Source organism: Protomyctophum bolini (assembly GCF_963924005.1).
Source record: "Protomyctophum bolini genome assembly, chromosome: 23".
Lineage (NCBI taxonomy): Eukaryota > Metazoa > Chordata > Actinopteri > Myctophiformes > Myctophidae > Protomyctophum > Protomyctophum bolini.
In genome coordinates this window covers 15,396,907-15,413,918 of record NC_137884.1, presented here as the reverse complement: position 1 = coordinate 15,413,918, position 17,012 = coordinate 15,396,907, and the positions used below count along the sequence as shown (strand labels likewise).

General features: G+C 43.3%; 1 protein-coding gene across 1 annotated transcript in view; it reads right to left on the bottom strand.

Annotated features, from left to right (window-relative positions):
• The window catches only part of exoc4 (exocyst complex component 4), a 153,663-nt gene that overhangs the window by 133,422 nt on the left and 3,229 nt on the right, over positions 1-17,012 (bottom strand). The window contains exons 3-5 of the mRNA XM_080757717.1: positions 15,284-15,478; positions 11,205-11,401; positions 7,986-8,098 (exon numbers count right to left, since the gene is read on the bottom strand). Of these exons, the coding sequence (XP_080613843.1) occupies positions 7,986-8,098; positions 11,205-11,401; positions 15,284-15,478 (505 nt within the window). The remainder of the gene's footprint in view (positions 1-7,985; positions 8,099-11,204; positions 11,402-15,283; positions 15,479-17,012) is intronic.

Sequence of the window (17,012 nt, the reverse complement as noted above, 5' to 3'; positions counted from 1 at the left end):
GATCCAGTGCTGTTTTTGCCTAAGTAGGAGTAGTAGGTGCACTGACAATTATCACCCTCCACGCCCGGCTTCCCTCCACCGAACACGGGCAATGTGTATTTGTGTAGACCCTCGATAAAGCCGGATGCCCCACTGTGGATTCGAACCCATAACCTCTGCGGTGGTGGGCAAGCACTTTACCACTGCACCACCCGAGCACCCTATACGTATTAGCCTAGGAGGGGTTGTACAAGGATTATGCACACATTATGCATTATGCTATATATGCACACAGAATAACACTTCCTACTTGCGGGCCGCCTCCCTACTTCCTTCACAGGTGTTACCGATGATACTAAATAATTAAGGCTCTGTTCTATTTAGTGTGCAGTGGTTCTCAAACCTTTTTCATTTAAGGCACCCATAACTCAAGAGTGTACAAATGAACGGTTCCATCAGAGTCACACACCAGCACGGGGCCATTTGGAACAAACTCAAGGACACTTTGAGGCCGATTCCAGTGAGCCAACACGCACAATATCAGCACCCTGACTCTGTTTGGAACAGAGCCTTCATTAGTATCAGCGGTAACACCTGTGAAGGAAGTAGGGAGTTTTTTCCAAAATGTGTGCATGGTCCAATAAGCAATAGATGGGACAGCAGCCACACTAAGCTATTATTGTGAGGCTAAACGTTTATTTTTCCATTACATTCTTATTTGCACTCCCCCGGGCCGCCGCAGAAGGCGCCGCGCCGAGGAGCAGCATTATCATCGCCATCCGCTGACTCCACAATGTTGTTGACGAGGCAACGGAGGATTCACACGCACAGGCTGCTGCCGTGTGTGATGCCGCTACATCTGCATTATCAGTCCCTCCCCGAAGTGCCGGGAAACCCAGCATAATGAATGCTTGTTCCCTTAGTGAGCCAAACACCACCCAGAGACACAGGCTGAAACCCAGCATAATGAATGCTTGTTCCCTTAGTGAGCCAAACACCACCCAGAGACACAGGCTGAAACCCAGCATAATGAATGCTTGTTCCCTTAGTGAGCCAAACACCACCCAGAGACACAGGCTGAAACCCAGCATAATGAATGCTTGTTCCCTTAGTGAGCCAAACACCACCCAGAGACACAGGCTGAAACCCAGCATAATGAATGCTTGTTCCCTTAGTGAGCCAAACACCACCCAGAGACACAGGCTGAAACCCAGCATAATGAATGCTTGTTCCCTTAGTGAGCCAAACACCACCCAGAGACACAGGCTGAAACCCAGCATAATGAATGCTTGTTCCCTTAGTGAGCCGACACCACCCAGAGACACAGGCTGGCTAATGGCTGCTTTACTATGCTTCGCTTTCCGACGCACGACGATCAGTGGTGGAGGAAATGTGGCAATAAATGAGATATAAAAATACTCTGTTACAAGGAAAAGTCCCCTGTATTTATCATTGCACTATAGCCGACCTACAAGCTCGCTCACGAGGCGTTGCTTGTAGGTTGGCTATATCCTTTAACACCGGGAAAGCATCTCTGTCATTTTAGATTTTTGTGTTTACTATTCAAAGATATGTAATTAATTATGTAAAAAGCTCACAGTGCGTCACTTCAGCTTTACATATGCCATTTTGGAACATTTTGGAAAGATATTTATGTAAGTGTGAGGACTACTGCTTTAGAAGGCATTTGTAGAATCGGCATCAGGTCTCGATGGGATAATGGTGCGAACAAAACTCCACGACCAGGCGATTGCCGCTTTAGCCAACCTTAAGGCGTATGACGATGATCACACTCTGCATGCGTGCGTGTGTGTGTGTGTGTGTGTGTGTGTGTGTGTGTGTACAATTTACAATTACAATTTAGGCATTTAGCAGACTATCTTAATCCAGAGCGATTTACATTAAGCAGTAACAAAAAGCATGGCATACATCACAAAAAGTAGTTATCATGAAACATGCGTAAGCTAAGAACGTAACAGTGGAGTATCTATGTAAACTATACATACTATATATATATTATATATTATACATGTGCTATGACTACATAAAATGCAATTCTAGTGCCGTCTACGTAACATGCTATAAGTCTGTTTAAAAATACTATCCAAGTCTACGTAAAGTGCTATATTTAAAATACTATCCAAGTCTACATAAAGTGCTATCTAAGGGCTGGTGCTACGGGCCATGGTGGAGTCTGAAGAGGTGGGTTTTCAGACTACGGCGGAAGATTGGGAGTGAGGCTGCAGTTCTGATTGTGATGGGAAGTGCATTCCATAGTTTATATGCTAATGGCTGTAATGGGAGGGATGTAGATCTCTGCTAATGTCATCATTAGGACTCTGAACATCAATACGGAGCTAAAATGAACTGAAATCAACACATTTTTTGTTTGGTATGCTTGTGTATTATTATAAAACTCTTTTAATGTGGATTTAGAGGACGGCTGGGTAAATAACTCTTCATGAGAAGTCATAATCCTCTCTGCAATAGTCCCCTTCCCATCGCTTCTCTCCCTCATGTCAAATTTGTCGCCAGTTTATATTGATGTAATGTGCAATTGTGAAAGCTTTAATGAAATAAAAAGGCATCACTCCTCTTCTCCTCTATTGTACTCCAGGACCTGGCTAAGACATGTATGCGCTTCATTTAGCGGAGAATATCTCAACTGTTTTGACTAATATGACCGCTGCGAACAACGTGGGAACTGTGAAGAATTCTCGATCCGGGGCGAAATGCCCAGAAATGACCACACCAGACAGCAACTTCAAACATGGCTCTATATCTTCTAAACTGTTTGTGCGACAGATTTCCTGAGATGCTCAAAATGTTCAGAATACTCATGTTTGAATACGCAATAGACCATATGGACACGGCGGTCATCTTTCCACAGGTTAATGGCAGGGTGGAAACTAGCCGCAATTTGCCAATGACTGCCCATATATCTAAACAGACAAATTCCTATCTAATTGTATTAAATGATGTCAAACTCACTGAAATTGCAGCTGTACGAAAAGCTTGAATGATGCTCTTTCTATCTGCAAAGTGTTTGTTTCATAAACATCCACCATAGACATGTTATGAGCTACTTTATGTCAAGAAATTCCTTGCACATGGCGTTGAATATTTGAGTTAGGCTATGTATAATGTGTAATAATGTGTTCATTATTATATTTTTATTTCCAATTTGGATTTTGGCGGAGCCCCGTCTGTTAGGTTCAGGGCTCTTCGTTAACTACACTCTTAAAGTGTGGTTTCTCCGTTTTTGCTTTGCGGTTTCCCAGCGTTTTGAGCACTCACTATGTGCTTTTCCTTCTCTAGCTTAGAGGAGGAACGTGCGATCTCTTTCGGGTTAGTTGATCAGCACAGGGGTTTAGGTTCCTTCCTTTTTCTTTTTTTCCCCCTTCCCCATTTGTTTTTTGTTAAATATGGTTTTCATTATTATAATGTGTGCCTTTTCACTTTTGAACGATTATGCTTGAGGGTTACGTCGTATCTGGACCTGCTGGACCTGTTGTACCTGATATTTTCTTTCAATATTTTCACTAATTTATCATGATGTGTCCCAATGTCGGTAACTTAGGCTCAATTCGATTTATTAGTTGGAATATTAAGGGGATCCACCATCCAATTAAACGTACTCGTGTATTTACGCATTTGAAATCTATGGGTGCAGAAATCATGTTTTTACAAGAGACCCATCTCCGTACAAGTGATGCATCTAAACTTGAAAGAGGTTGGATCGGACAGATTTTTTGTTCTAAATTTGATGATAGATCTAGAGGTGCAGCCATACTGATTAAGAAGGGGGTCCCTTTTGTCCCCACTTCAGTGATTTCTGACAACAATGGCAGATACGTAATAGTTTCTGGAAGTCTTTTTGGCTCACAGGTGGTGTTGGCTAATGTTTACGGACCTAATTGGGACAATCCACAGTTTTTCTCTCGTTTTATAGCAAAGCTACCAGATCTCCACACACATTATCTGATCCAAGCTGGGGACTGGAACCTTGTTCAACATCCAGACTTGGATAGATCCAGACCTAGGCCCGGCAGTACAATTTCCAAATCCGGTAAGGTTGTTTTATCATTTATGGACTCCTATAAACTTTCAGATCCTTGGAGGAGGGCTAATCCAACAGCTAAACAATACTCATTTTTTTCCCCCGTTCACCACTCGTTCAGCAGAATCGACTTCTTTCTCCTCGATAGTGGCTCTCTCCCATTTGTTACAAATTGCCAATATCACAGTATAGTAATATCTGATCATAGCCCAGTCCAACTGGATATGTGTTTCCCCAACAGTGTAGCGCCTCAGCGAACCTGGCGTCTGAACCCTCTATTACTAACCAGTGATAAATTCATAAAATTAATGAATGGCCATATTGATACTTATCTAACTACTAATTCTACCCCAGGAATGTCTTCTACTGTTATTTGGGAATCCCTTAAAGCCTACCTAAGAGGACAAATTATTTCTTATTCAGCTTTTGATAAGAAGATACGTACCCAACGTATTACAGAACTGTCCACTCTAATAGCTGAATTAGACAAAAAATACTCTGTTGACCCTGATCCTGAATTATATAAAGAACGTCTACTGCTGCAAGTGGAATTTGATAACTTATCGATAAAACATACTGAACAGCTTCTATTTAAATCTAGGCAAATGTTTTACGAGCATGGTGATAAATCGGGTAAACTCCTAGCCCACCAAATTAAGCAGGCAGCGGCGGGCAGAGCTATTCCAGAGATACGTGTAGCACCGGGTGAGACCTCCACAAATCCTAAAATCATTAATGATCAGTTCAGACAGTTTTATAGTAATCTTTATACATCAGAGTCCAATGTTGATACTTCAGAAATTAATGCTTTTCTTGACGAAATTAACATTCCAGTAATTGGCCCAGCAGCCCAGGCTAGTACTGGGGCTGCCATATCATTGGAGGAAATCGCTCAAGCTATTACTTCTATGCACAGCGGCAAGGCAGCGGGGCCTGATGGTTTTCCTATAGAATTTTACAAAGCCTTCTCCGCAAAATTGACCCCCATCCTAGGTTCAGTATACAAAGAAGCATTTATAGCCAAGAAGTTGCCGGAGACAATGACACAAGCAACTATTGCAGTTTTACTTAAAAAGGGTAGAGATCCTCTAGACTGTGGTGCATATCGGCCTATAAGTATTCTTTGTTGTGATTATAAAATCCTCACCAAGATCCTCTCCCATCGGCTCGATGCAGTAATTCCCAAGGTTATCGCACCATGTCAAACGGGTTTTGTGCCTGGTAGACAGTCTTTTTATAATATGCGTCGACTGTTCAACATACTCTACTCCTCTCAGTCGACCCAGTGGCCGGAGGCGGTACTGTCGCTCGATGCGGAGAAGGCTTTTGACCGAATTGAGTGGAGGTACCTACTAACGGTCTTAGAGAGGTTTGGATTTGGCCCATCATTTATCAAGTGGATCACACTTCTTTATACAGCTCCTAAAGCTGCAGTACTGACAAATTCTATATGCTCAGATTACTTTCAGCTCCAGCGTTCGGTCCGCCAAGGTTGTAGTCTTTCACCATATTTATTCGATATCGCTATTGAACCCTTAGCTATAGCTCTTAGAGAAGATGACAGAATAGCTGGCATTGAGAGGGGGGGCTCCGTACACAAGGCCTCGCTTTACGCGGACGACCTGCTCATATATATTTCAAATCCACTCGAATCCATCCCTTTGCTCATAGACATACTCAATCACTTTGGCAGGCTTTCAGGCTATAAATTGAATTTTTCTAAAAGTCTTTTTTTCCCAATTAACCACCTGGCCTTAGATCTTGACTATACCAACCTCCCATTCAAGCTGGAACTTCATTCCTTTACCTACTTGGGAATCTCCGTTACTCGTTCCTATAAGGATCTGTATGAACACAACTTTAAAAAGCTTCTAGACCGCACAAAATTGGATCTCGTGAGATGGGCTTCGTTGCCCGTTTCGTTAGCAGGCAGAGTTAACACAATTAAAATGACTGTCTTGCCCCGTTTTTTGTATCTATTCCAAATGATTCCTTTGTTCTTAACTAAAACCTTCTTCCGGGACCTTAATAGTTGTATTTCTACTTTTATTTGGAATAAAGCCCGTCCGCGTGCCAAAAAAGCTCTTTTGGAATTACCAAGACCATCAGGAGGCCTGGGATTGCCTAATTTTATGTTTTATTACTGGTCGGCAAATATTAAAAAGGTGAGTTATTGGGTTGCGGTCCATGAATACAAACATGGTCCAATTTGGGCCAGTATGGAAACTCTAACTGATCCCGGGATCTCTCTAGTGGCCATGTTGTGCTCCTCACTGCCAAATGGTAATTCCATACGCTCTAGCAATCCAGTAATAAATAGCTCTCTCAGAATCTGGCGCCAATTCAGAAAACACTTTGATTTTAATAATACGTGTGGCCATATGCCCGTGACCAACAATCATCTTTTTCCTCCCTCGCGAGAGGACTCAGCTTTTAAAACATGGCACGTCAATGGCTTGATTTTCTTTAGCGACTTATTCATAGATGGCACATTTGCATCCTTTAAAAACCTCCAAGATGACCATGAGCTACCAAATTCTCACTTTTTCAGATACCTCCAAGTTCGAAGTTTTGCTAAGGAACACTTTCCATTTCCAGCTATGCCAGATAAGAGTATAGTAGACACCATACTAGACTGGGACCCATACACCAAAGGTAGCATATCTAATATATATAAGGCTTTACAGGAGATTGGCCCTCCTCTCTTGGATAAAACAAAATCAGCCTGGGAACAGGACCTGAATTTAGAGCTGGAGGAAGAGTTGTGGGAACTCTCTTTGAGGCGTATTCATACAACCTCTTTATGTCTTAGACATTGCCTAATTCAATTCAAAATAGTACATCGTTTGCATTTCTCGAGAGAAAAACTATCTAAAATTTATCCTGACATTGACTCTACTTGTATAAGATGTCACCTGGAGCCAGCCTCTATTGGACATATGTTCTGGGGATGCACTTCCTTGAACCCATTTTGGAATAGTATTTTTGATGCTTTCTCAACCATCTGTCATATGCCAATTGCGCCCAACCCGATAACTGCTATATTTGGAGTTCCCAACGACGATGCACCAATTACTTCTTCCCAAGCCAATTTCATAGCTTTTGCTTCACTCATAGCGAGGAGACTTATTCTCCGCAATTGGAAATCTGATAAACCTCCAACATTTACAAGTTGGGTCAAGGATGTTCTATCCTTTATTCCATTGGAGAAGCTCAGATACAAATTAGAAATTTGTAAAGGCTTGGTCCCCTTTCCTTGAATTCACCCTTTCACTGTCCTCCGACTCACTGTCCTTTGATGATGTGTCCTAAGTGTTTTTCCTACATGTAATTTGGTTCACTGTGTAGCCCCTTAATCTAGTAAAAGGCAAAAAAATTATTTTATTGTATTTACTTAATTTATTATTTATATCCTTTAATACCTGTTTATTTTATTATGATGTTTTTTTTTTGTTTTTTTTTGTGTGTGTTGTTGTTGTCTTGCTTTGTGATGGAACCGGGGAGGGTGGGGTATATGTGGGGTTGTTTGTCTACAAAAATTGAAAATCTTATAAATAAAGTTATAAAAAAAAAAATTCCTTGCACTGAAAGGCCCTTTCGCCAACCCCACCTAGGGTATGGGCACTGATGACGTGGACGAGAGAACACGCCCCCAGCGGGAATCGAACCCAGGGCCTTCTAGCCATGAGGCGACCGACTATGCCGCCGCGCTACAGACTATGCCACCGTGCCCCCGTCTGTTGCTGATATTCATGGATTAAAATAAATATATCTCACGACAGAGAATGTTTGTATGACCAAGTCCTAATGTGCGATTTGTGAAACCGTGTGAAAGGAGCCGCCCCCACACTATAGCCGATGTCGTTTTAAAACCCAAATGAATGGCTGATATAAAACTGAAGTATTGGCCAGGCTCTATAGCCTGCGTGTGAGAACGGGAACGTACCACTGCCGCTTCCGGGGGTGCTGAACTGCGCAGAAGAGTCCAGGAGCTTGCGAGGGGTGGACATGGAGGTGACGTCCATCGTGGGCATGGGCGACGCGTCTTTCACCGCGGAGCTGCAGAGACAGTGGAAAAGGGGGGAGTGGTCCTTTACAGCTTGACATTTCTACAGCTTCTCCAAGACAATGGTTCTCAACCTGTGGGTCAGGACACTCAGTGGGGTCCACACATGATTTTGGGGAAGGACCCCAGATGATTTCCTTAGCCCATTTTGACCTGAGATCAGATTAAAAAAATGTCTTCTACATCCCCACAGTATTCTGAAAAAGCTATGTTTCTATGTCAGTCGTTCTTCGATTTTTCAAAAATAGCAGATCTACAAGCTCACAGCACGCCACTCGAGCTTGTAGATCTGCTATTTTTCAATAGCTAAAGCATAACATAATGCTAACACCCAAAATGGGTTAATGCGCAACATTGCTTTCTGACAGTAAGTGTAAGCGTATACAGAGCATCTGCAAATTTCCATTATAAGAACCAAGTGGGAGGAAAAAAACTATTTAAAAAGACCATTACTGCATCAAAAGCAATCAATTATAAAAGATACTAAAATTCTCAAATATGACCTAAGAAAGAATAAACACTGTGAGAAAAGCCTATTTTCATAATATTCAGACTTTCAAATCCAGCCCTATATGCTGTGCTGGTCAGAGCAATGGTCACTGAGTTTTATAGCAGTTTGAAGTTTTGACACTGGTGTAACACTGCTGTAGTGCCCCATTTCGTTTATTCTCTTTGTGCACGTGTGCGTGCGTGCCATTAATAATTGTTAAAGTGCAGCTACAAGTTAGTAAAAAATAATAATGTAAATAGTACAGTGAGAGTATTAAACAGTAGTGCAACATCAACTGCATTACATTTTTATTTTAAAAGCATAAAAAAATAAATAATAATATTGATGAATGTAAATGACATGTCATCATGTGATAAAAGACATGGTATCAGAATGACACAGTGAGTGTCGTTCAATCAGTGCTGACATATTGACCGATACTGATACCAGCATTATGGGCAGTATCGGGCAGCTTTTCAGATACAACTGTGCTTTGTGCTTTGAATGCTTAAAGTGGAACACTCCATTTGGTTGTGGTGCTAAAAGGATATTTTAATATGCGGGGGAGGCCCATTATAAGGCGAGCAACACTTAATGGAGTGATGAACAACCTGTTGGAAAGGTTTGGGCTGACTGCCTTTGGAATGAGAAGTAGTTATATAAATACATGTAGCATCACCAAGGGTTACTAATTGCAACCATCCAATTATTTTCTGTAGGCCTAAATGAAAACAATTAGAGCTCATCAAATTGTTTTGGATTGTTTCTCTCCGTGTGTTTACCTGCTCTGACACAAGACAGCTAAATTAACAGTATTATGACTTTATTACACGTAATGTTCTTAGCAATAATTTGATCGGTTATTATTATTTTATTTACATAATGTATTAATCAAACAAACAATTAAAAGCTTTTTAGATACAAACAACTCGATGCCAAACAAAATTCTAACTGATATTTTAACTAAATTGATTAGTCTGATTCTCATTCGAAAACTCTCTTACTCTTACTTTAACTATATTAAATTAAGTCGTTTTTTGGTTTTAACGTTAGGAATAAGATTAGGTTTAGGCATAGTTTTACTGAGGTTATGTTTAGGAATAAGGTTAGGTTTAGGAATAGTTTTACTGAGGTTAAGGTTAGGAATAAGGTTAGATTTAGGCATAGTTTTACTGAGGTTATGTTTAGGAATAAGGCTAGGTTCAGGCATAGTTTTACTGAGGTTACGTTTAGGAATAAGGCTAGGTTTAGGCATAGTTTTACTGAAGTTACGTTTAGGAATAAGGATAGGTTTAGGCATAGTTTTACTGAGGTTCCGTTTAGGAATAAGGCTAGGTTTAGGCATAGTTTTACTGAGGTTACGTTTAGGAACACCTGGCGGCGACCATTCCAAGGTGTTTTGGGGCGAACGTTCTTGTATTCTAGCCACCTTCCGCTATCAACCAGTGACAAGTCAATCCTGCCGCGGTGAGACACATCAACCTGACACAGGTCACCGTGCCGCTGTGCTGTCGCCCTTGTGCACTCGTTTGAGAGTACATATGTGTGTAGACCCGTGTGCGTTTACACTATTCAGTCGCGCGTGCGTGCGTGTGTTTAAGTGCTTGTATACACGTGTGTGTGTGTGTGTGTGTGTGTGTGGTGCAGTAATTACGGTGAGGTGTGGTGATTTATTACCCGGGGTCAGAGAGTGGCAGGTACCCAGCGTGTCTGTGTCGGGGCGTGTTCTAACAACACAGCAGCCTCTCCATACGCCGCTCTCACTTAGCAGCAGCCACAACACTGTGTCAAAAGGTGGCGTCTGGAAGGAACACCACCCGTACAGTACCTCCACCCACCCTCCTCCTCCCGGGCCAGAGTCTCAGTAAATGGCTCATTGGAAGGCAACACCACCCCCACACACACATGCGCACGCTAGGGTCTTAATGCTGCACAGTAGAATTGGTCGTGTTGGTCGGAGGAGAACATTTTGCCATGAGGTTGTCTGGCCACACGCCTCACTGCATACTAACTAAATACTGAAGTTTATGGGGCTGACAACATTATACAATATTATATTCTCAGATATTATTTCTTCGACTATTTCTCGATTAGCTGAATTATGAAGCCACACATTGACGCAAAAAGCCTAATACATATTTTCTTAATAATTTGTAGTATTTGTGTCCAATTTCGCCGCTAGTGGCTCCAATTGGGATGATCTATCTTTCTATACAATAGAGGGTATGCGCATGCATAAAGTGAGTGGCAAATCGAGTGGCAAAGTGAGTGACAAAGTTAATTTAATGTGGTTTAAAGTCATTTAATGCAATTAAATAGGACTTTTCTGTGTGGATGTAGGGGCTGTCAAGGCCAGAAAGTAGATGTTTGCCACTCAGTAGGCGTTCCCGCATAACTTCCAGGTATGATGATGATGTCACACGCATACCCTCCATCTATACCCAGGTTGGTTCTTAACTTCTTACCCAGGGAGCCGAGCAGCAGCGTTCTTGTCCTTGTTCTTGAGACCCAGGTTCTATACCCAGGTTGGTTCTTACCCAGGGAGCCGAGCAGCAGCGTTCTTGTCCTTGTTCTTGAGACCCAGGTTCTATACCCAGGTTGGTTCTTACCCAGGGAGCCGAGCAGCAGCGTTCTTGTCCTTGTTCTTCAGACCCAGGTTCCTGGTGGACTTGATGTAGAGGTGCCTGTGGAGCTCGTCGATGAGGACCATGTGGATGTTGAGCTTCTTGCTGTGGAGCTCCAGGCGCAGGTCTCCCAGACCCTCCACCTGCAGCAGGGGACCCTCTAGGGACTCCACCGCAGACACCTGCATACAGGACACACACAAATACATTTTATCCCACAATTTTGTAACCCAGTTTTTCTTTTCACCCAGTGCCAATTATCTAATGTAATCCTGGGCGCTACACTTCCTCTGCCAACCTGGGGGGGCAGCGGACTGACCTCATGCCTCCTTCTATGCATGAGGAGTCCAAGCTGCTTCTTTTCACCTGACAGGGGGGAGTTTCCCCGGCCGGACGTAGCGCGTGGAAGGGACACGTTATTCGGACCAGTTCCTTTCCCCTCCATCAGGCGCCCCGGCTGGCCAGGGGGAGGTAGTTTTAGAGACCAGGATTACTGCATGTTTTTGTGAGGGTATCTACCCTAGGGGACACGGGGAGAACATGCAAACTCCACACAGGCCCTTTCGCCAACCCCGCCTCGGGTATGGGCACTGATGACGCGGAGGAGTGAAAAATGAATTGTTCCTGATGTTCTGAATACAGTACTGGACAACCCGTTGAAGAAAGCACAGATTGAGGCTTTAACCTTTGCTTTTATGCAGTATAATATATTAAAAAACTATTCAGATTTTATATGGAAGGTGCTTCTGAGCATAATAATGCTCAGAAGCACCTTCCATATAAAATATGAATAGTTTTTTTAAGATTAGAGCATGACCACTTCAAATGCTCTAATCTTAAAATAGGAAAAATAGCTTGTACAGTACAGGCCATTTCCATGGTGCAACATGCTTAGGACGACCCCAGACTAAATAACATATAGGCTCATTTTCCTACGAATATTGATCCCAAATATTTTATTTTAGAATTGTGCCTCCATCGGTTTTGTTTGGGGGTTTTTTTTTTGGTGGGGGGGGGGGGGGGGTGTCTTCTTTCTATCCAAATTGATCACAAGACGATGTTTTGCAACGCGTTGTGAGCTTGTAGATCTGTTATTTTCAGTGTTTCTGAAGAAACACTATAGAAGCTATAATTGTGTTAAAAAATGAATTATAATGGGCTAAAGCTATTCGTTCCATTAACTGTTGCAGCCCTAGTGGTAATTGAATAGTCAGCTCAGTGTGGTTTACGTAAGGTTTTGTCGCTGAGTACAAGTCGTATTATTTCCCATTAGGTGCCATTTCAATTACTGACTACTAGTGATGTCATTTGCCGAGTACAGGCCTCAGGCTGGTGGCCTGGTAAACATCTACTTCCGGTTACAATTTTATGAAAATGAATTTGTTACACGACCACACACCCCCCCCCCCCCCACACACACACACACACACACACACACACACACCTGGAACAGGGCTGTCAACAGAACTGTGAAAGTACATTCAAATGAGTGAATGGAGAGGTTTCCTCTCCCCTGCAACCTGCAGACTTTATGATCATGAGTCACTCCCCCTTATATCCTTGTCTCTCTCTCTCTCTCTCTCTACCTACCTCTCCGCCACTCTCTCCATGTCTCTCTCTATCTCAAGCTCTCTCTCCCTCCCCCTCCACCTCCTCTCTGTTTTCATTAGCAGCGCTGGTTGTGGCATGTTAGTATTTAATAAATCTTCGCAAGAGGAAATGAGTGTGTGTGCGCGCATGCGCGTGTGCGTGTGTGTGTGTTATTAATCAGAAGGGTACTAATGGTTGGATGATAGAGACCTGGGTGGGTGTGTGTCATGGGGGGAACACCAGGAGGGGAGGGGGGGGGGGGTTGGGGTGGGAGGGGGGGGTTGGGGTCAGGGGGTCAAGTGTGTGTTGATGCAGATGAGAACCACATTAGTGAGAGATGTGATAATTCAGCGCCTCGATCATCCCCCAGTCGACTTAATAGCATTACTCTGCATGCCTGACTGCGTGTGTGTGTGTGTGTGTGTGTGTGTGTGTGTGACTGTGTGCGTGTGCGAGAAAATAACATCATTTTATGTACAAGACCAAATACTTATATCATGCTAATGTGCAGGGCTGAGATAATACTGTATTTTCAGAGAGGTGTGTGTGTGTGTGTGTGTGTGTGTGTGTGTGTGTGTGTGTGTGTGTGTGTGTGTGTGTGTGTGTGTGTGTGTGTGTGTGTGTGTGTGACAGTGTGTGTGTCATTAGTGCTGGGATGACGGAGGATGGCTGCTTAATGTCGTTAGGGGGCCCAGCCTGTCAGGCTAATCAACAATATGAAGCCTCTGGTGATTTAACTAGAGAGGAGAGGAGAGGAGAGGAGAGGAGAGGAGAGGAGAGGAGAGGAGAGGAGAGGAGAGGAGAGGAGAGGAGAGGAGAGGAGAGGAGAGGAGAGGAGAGGAGAGAGAAGAGAAGAGAGCGTATGACAGCTTATCAAATTCCTCTGGAGGACACTGGACTTCACCGAGGGGTAAACCATAGGTGTGTGTATGTGTGTATGTGTGTGTGTGTGTGTGTGTGTGTGTGTGTGTGTGTGTGTGTGTGTGTGTGTGTGTGTGTGTGTGTGTGTGTGTGTGCGAGAGTAGAGTAGAGTAGAGTAGAGTAGAGGAGTGTATGAAATGTGCTATACAAAGTAAACTATCCATGCCTGTGATCATTCAAGCGATCTGTTAATGACCTAGTGAAGTGTATAGGCACGCCCCCAGATTAAAGGGCATCTTTGCCCATTGTTTATGTGTAAAAAAGAGTCATTACACAACATTAGCTGGTAGAGTTTCTAGCTCCTTTTGGGAGCAACCTTTCAACACGCAGAGGGTTAATGGCAGATTGTCACATATCCTCCTCACAATAGAACAATAGTTTCAGTTTACAATCAGAGAAGTTACCTTGCATCTAATCTTTCCAATAGAAAACTAGTTTGTTTTATTGTAGCACTGTATGTCAATTCCAGAGGGTCTCTAATCTTTTCAAACTATGCCGACATTGGGCGAGTAAAATGATTTCCTTTCCTTCCGCGCTGGTGATGTCATCGATCATTTTCCATCATGCAGTCTATCATTAGCTACAGTCTAAAGCAGCATTTCTATTGGAATTGATGTTCAGATTGAGGTGATCATACAGAACATCCATGTTTTTACGAGCACAATTTAAAAAAATCGCAACAGGTCAGGTTAGAAGTCTTTGAAATTAAAACGTTTTAGACAACAAGCCACCCGAGTTGAACAAGAAACTTCAATATGTGCAAAACTCACTGGCCGCCTCCTCTCCAGAACCTGATCCAGAGAACACATCACCCCAGTCCTCCACGACCTTCACTGGCTCCCAGTAAAACACAGAATAGATTTCAAAATACTGATGACCACATACAAAGAACTCAACAACCAGTGTCCCCTCTAGCTCTCTGAACTCCTCCAACACAGTAACACACCCCCCCCCCCCCCCCCCCTCCCACTCCCTCAGCCCTGGACATCCTGGTCCCCCAAGTTGCAAAGCCAAAAACTAACCCGCGGCGGGTTAAAAATCACCCGTGGTGTCCGCGTGCGGTTAGGGTTAGGTTAGGGTGTCGGACTCAGCATGACTGTCGGACTGTTAGTATGTCGGACTCGCTTTCCCTCCCAACTGCTAACTCAAATCAAGTCTCCCTTTCTGCGTTTTAGTCTTAGCTTAATGTTATTAGCCTTTGAATTTTTTCTCTCCTAAAAACAGTTGTTTATTCATAATTGGACAGTGTGAAAAATAGCAGATCTACAAGCTCATAGTGCGGCACCAAGTGCCGTGCTATGAGCTTGTAGATCTGCTTTTTTTTTTTATCTTGAAAATGTGGCGCAAATCTTTGAATGTATATTCTTTCAGAGCGAACGTTTTGAACTCAAATCTTTGCTTCCGAGAGGTTCCTGGAATAACATACTGTATGTTCAGATGGACGTCGGTGGCCAATTTCAACATCATTTTCGGGGTCCTTGACAGAAAACTGTCAGGATTTAGAAGACATTGTTTACACCTAAATGGGCTTGGTTAAAGAGCCACGTACGTACCAGCATGTCGGTGGCGTGGAGGTAGTGCTTGCTGGCCATGGACTCCTCCAGCCTCTGAGGAACCTGCTTGATGCTCTCGATCTCGTCCAGCAGCTGCAGGACGTGTTTGTGCTCGATGCCTTCGATCCACAGCTTCCTCAGCTCGTCCCTCTTGCAGTGCAGCAGCATCTTACAGGACAGCAGGTTCTCCTTCACCTGAGGAGGGCCAAGACACAATATGGAGAGTGAACAAAACAACTATTTAAAAAAAGGACCACTTCACCCCCTTTGCATCCAGAGCTATTTTAATGATGTTTAGGACACAAGAAACACTTTCTTGGGGTTTTTTTCCCCCTCTTACGTCTCCACAAGGAGAGGAAATGCACCAAAGCATTATGGGCATTGTAGGAATTCAGCAATCCAGTCAAACCCTAGTCAAAGAGAGTTCAAATTGTGCTACAGTTATCTACTACAAATACTATTAACATTGAGTGACTGCAGTTTTTTTCAGCGGTGAAATGTCCCTTTAATATTATTGCGAACCGAAGGTCGCACACTTACTATGCTGACACTGTAACGACGCCGCGCGCACACACACACACACACACACACACACACACACACACACACACACAGTACAGTGTGTCAGCCCTGCAGTCGCCCGTCGCCTTAAGGCGTCTTACTGGTAACATACTGTGTGTGTGTGTGTGTGTGTGTGTGTGTGTGTGTGTGTGTGTGTGTGTGTGTGTGTGTGTGTGTGTGTGTGTGTGTGTGTGTGCATGCGTGGACCCGTAAGGGTCTATTTGGTTCCATTTGTAAACTCTCAGAGTTACAGACCTGTAATGGTCCATTTGTAACACACTCAAGGAACCCAGAGTCCCTGTATCCCACTTTGGGACCCACTATCCTAGATTCGATTTAAACAACATACTGGTATCGTATTGGATTCGGTACTCTGCATCGACGAATACGCAAGTTATATGTTATCTGATTCAGGAAGCAAAATATGGTATCGGCACATCTAACTGAAACGTAAGTTACACAGATAAGATAAGGAATGGGGAATGTCCCAGAAGAACACTATATATTATATGGCTGCATGTTAACACACTATGATTTCAGCTAAAGTTAATACACATACAGAGAAAGCTGTCAGAGTGGAGGAGGCTGGCAGAAGGCTGATATGAAATCGTTTGACAGCTTCTCCCAAAAGCTCTTTCAGACAGACAGACACGCTCCGGAGAAATCAGTGGAAGCTCCACTATTATTCCGCTTTAGGTCTCTAATGTCCTTGATGATAAACTCCCTGGGACAATCAGACTGCCTTCGCTATAAATATGCATTCACAGTCCTTGTGTTAAAGCGTCCGTGTTGTGTAGAGTAGTTCTAAGAAAAATGTCCCTCTTGATTTTTGAGTAAATGTGATTGCCTTCATCTGAGGTAACCTCAACCTGACAGAGCCGTCTTGCATGGAAATGAGATGAATTCAAATCCATCCCCATTGGAAGCACAGGGGATTGACTGGGCTCTTCAATGGATTTATTTTGGACCAGAGGTTGCGCTAGGATTTTAAACTGCCATACAGTGTCCCTAATGATTACAATGAATCAGACATCTGATAAAAAAAACTGATAAATTATGTATTTATTGAGCAAGCCAGAGCTGACCGACGCGTTCCGACACTAGGCTTCTTCAACGCGGTTGACAATCAGGGTGATTAGTCACACTTAAAGCAAGCAAAGGCTGTGAG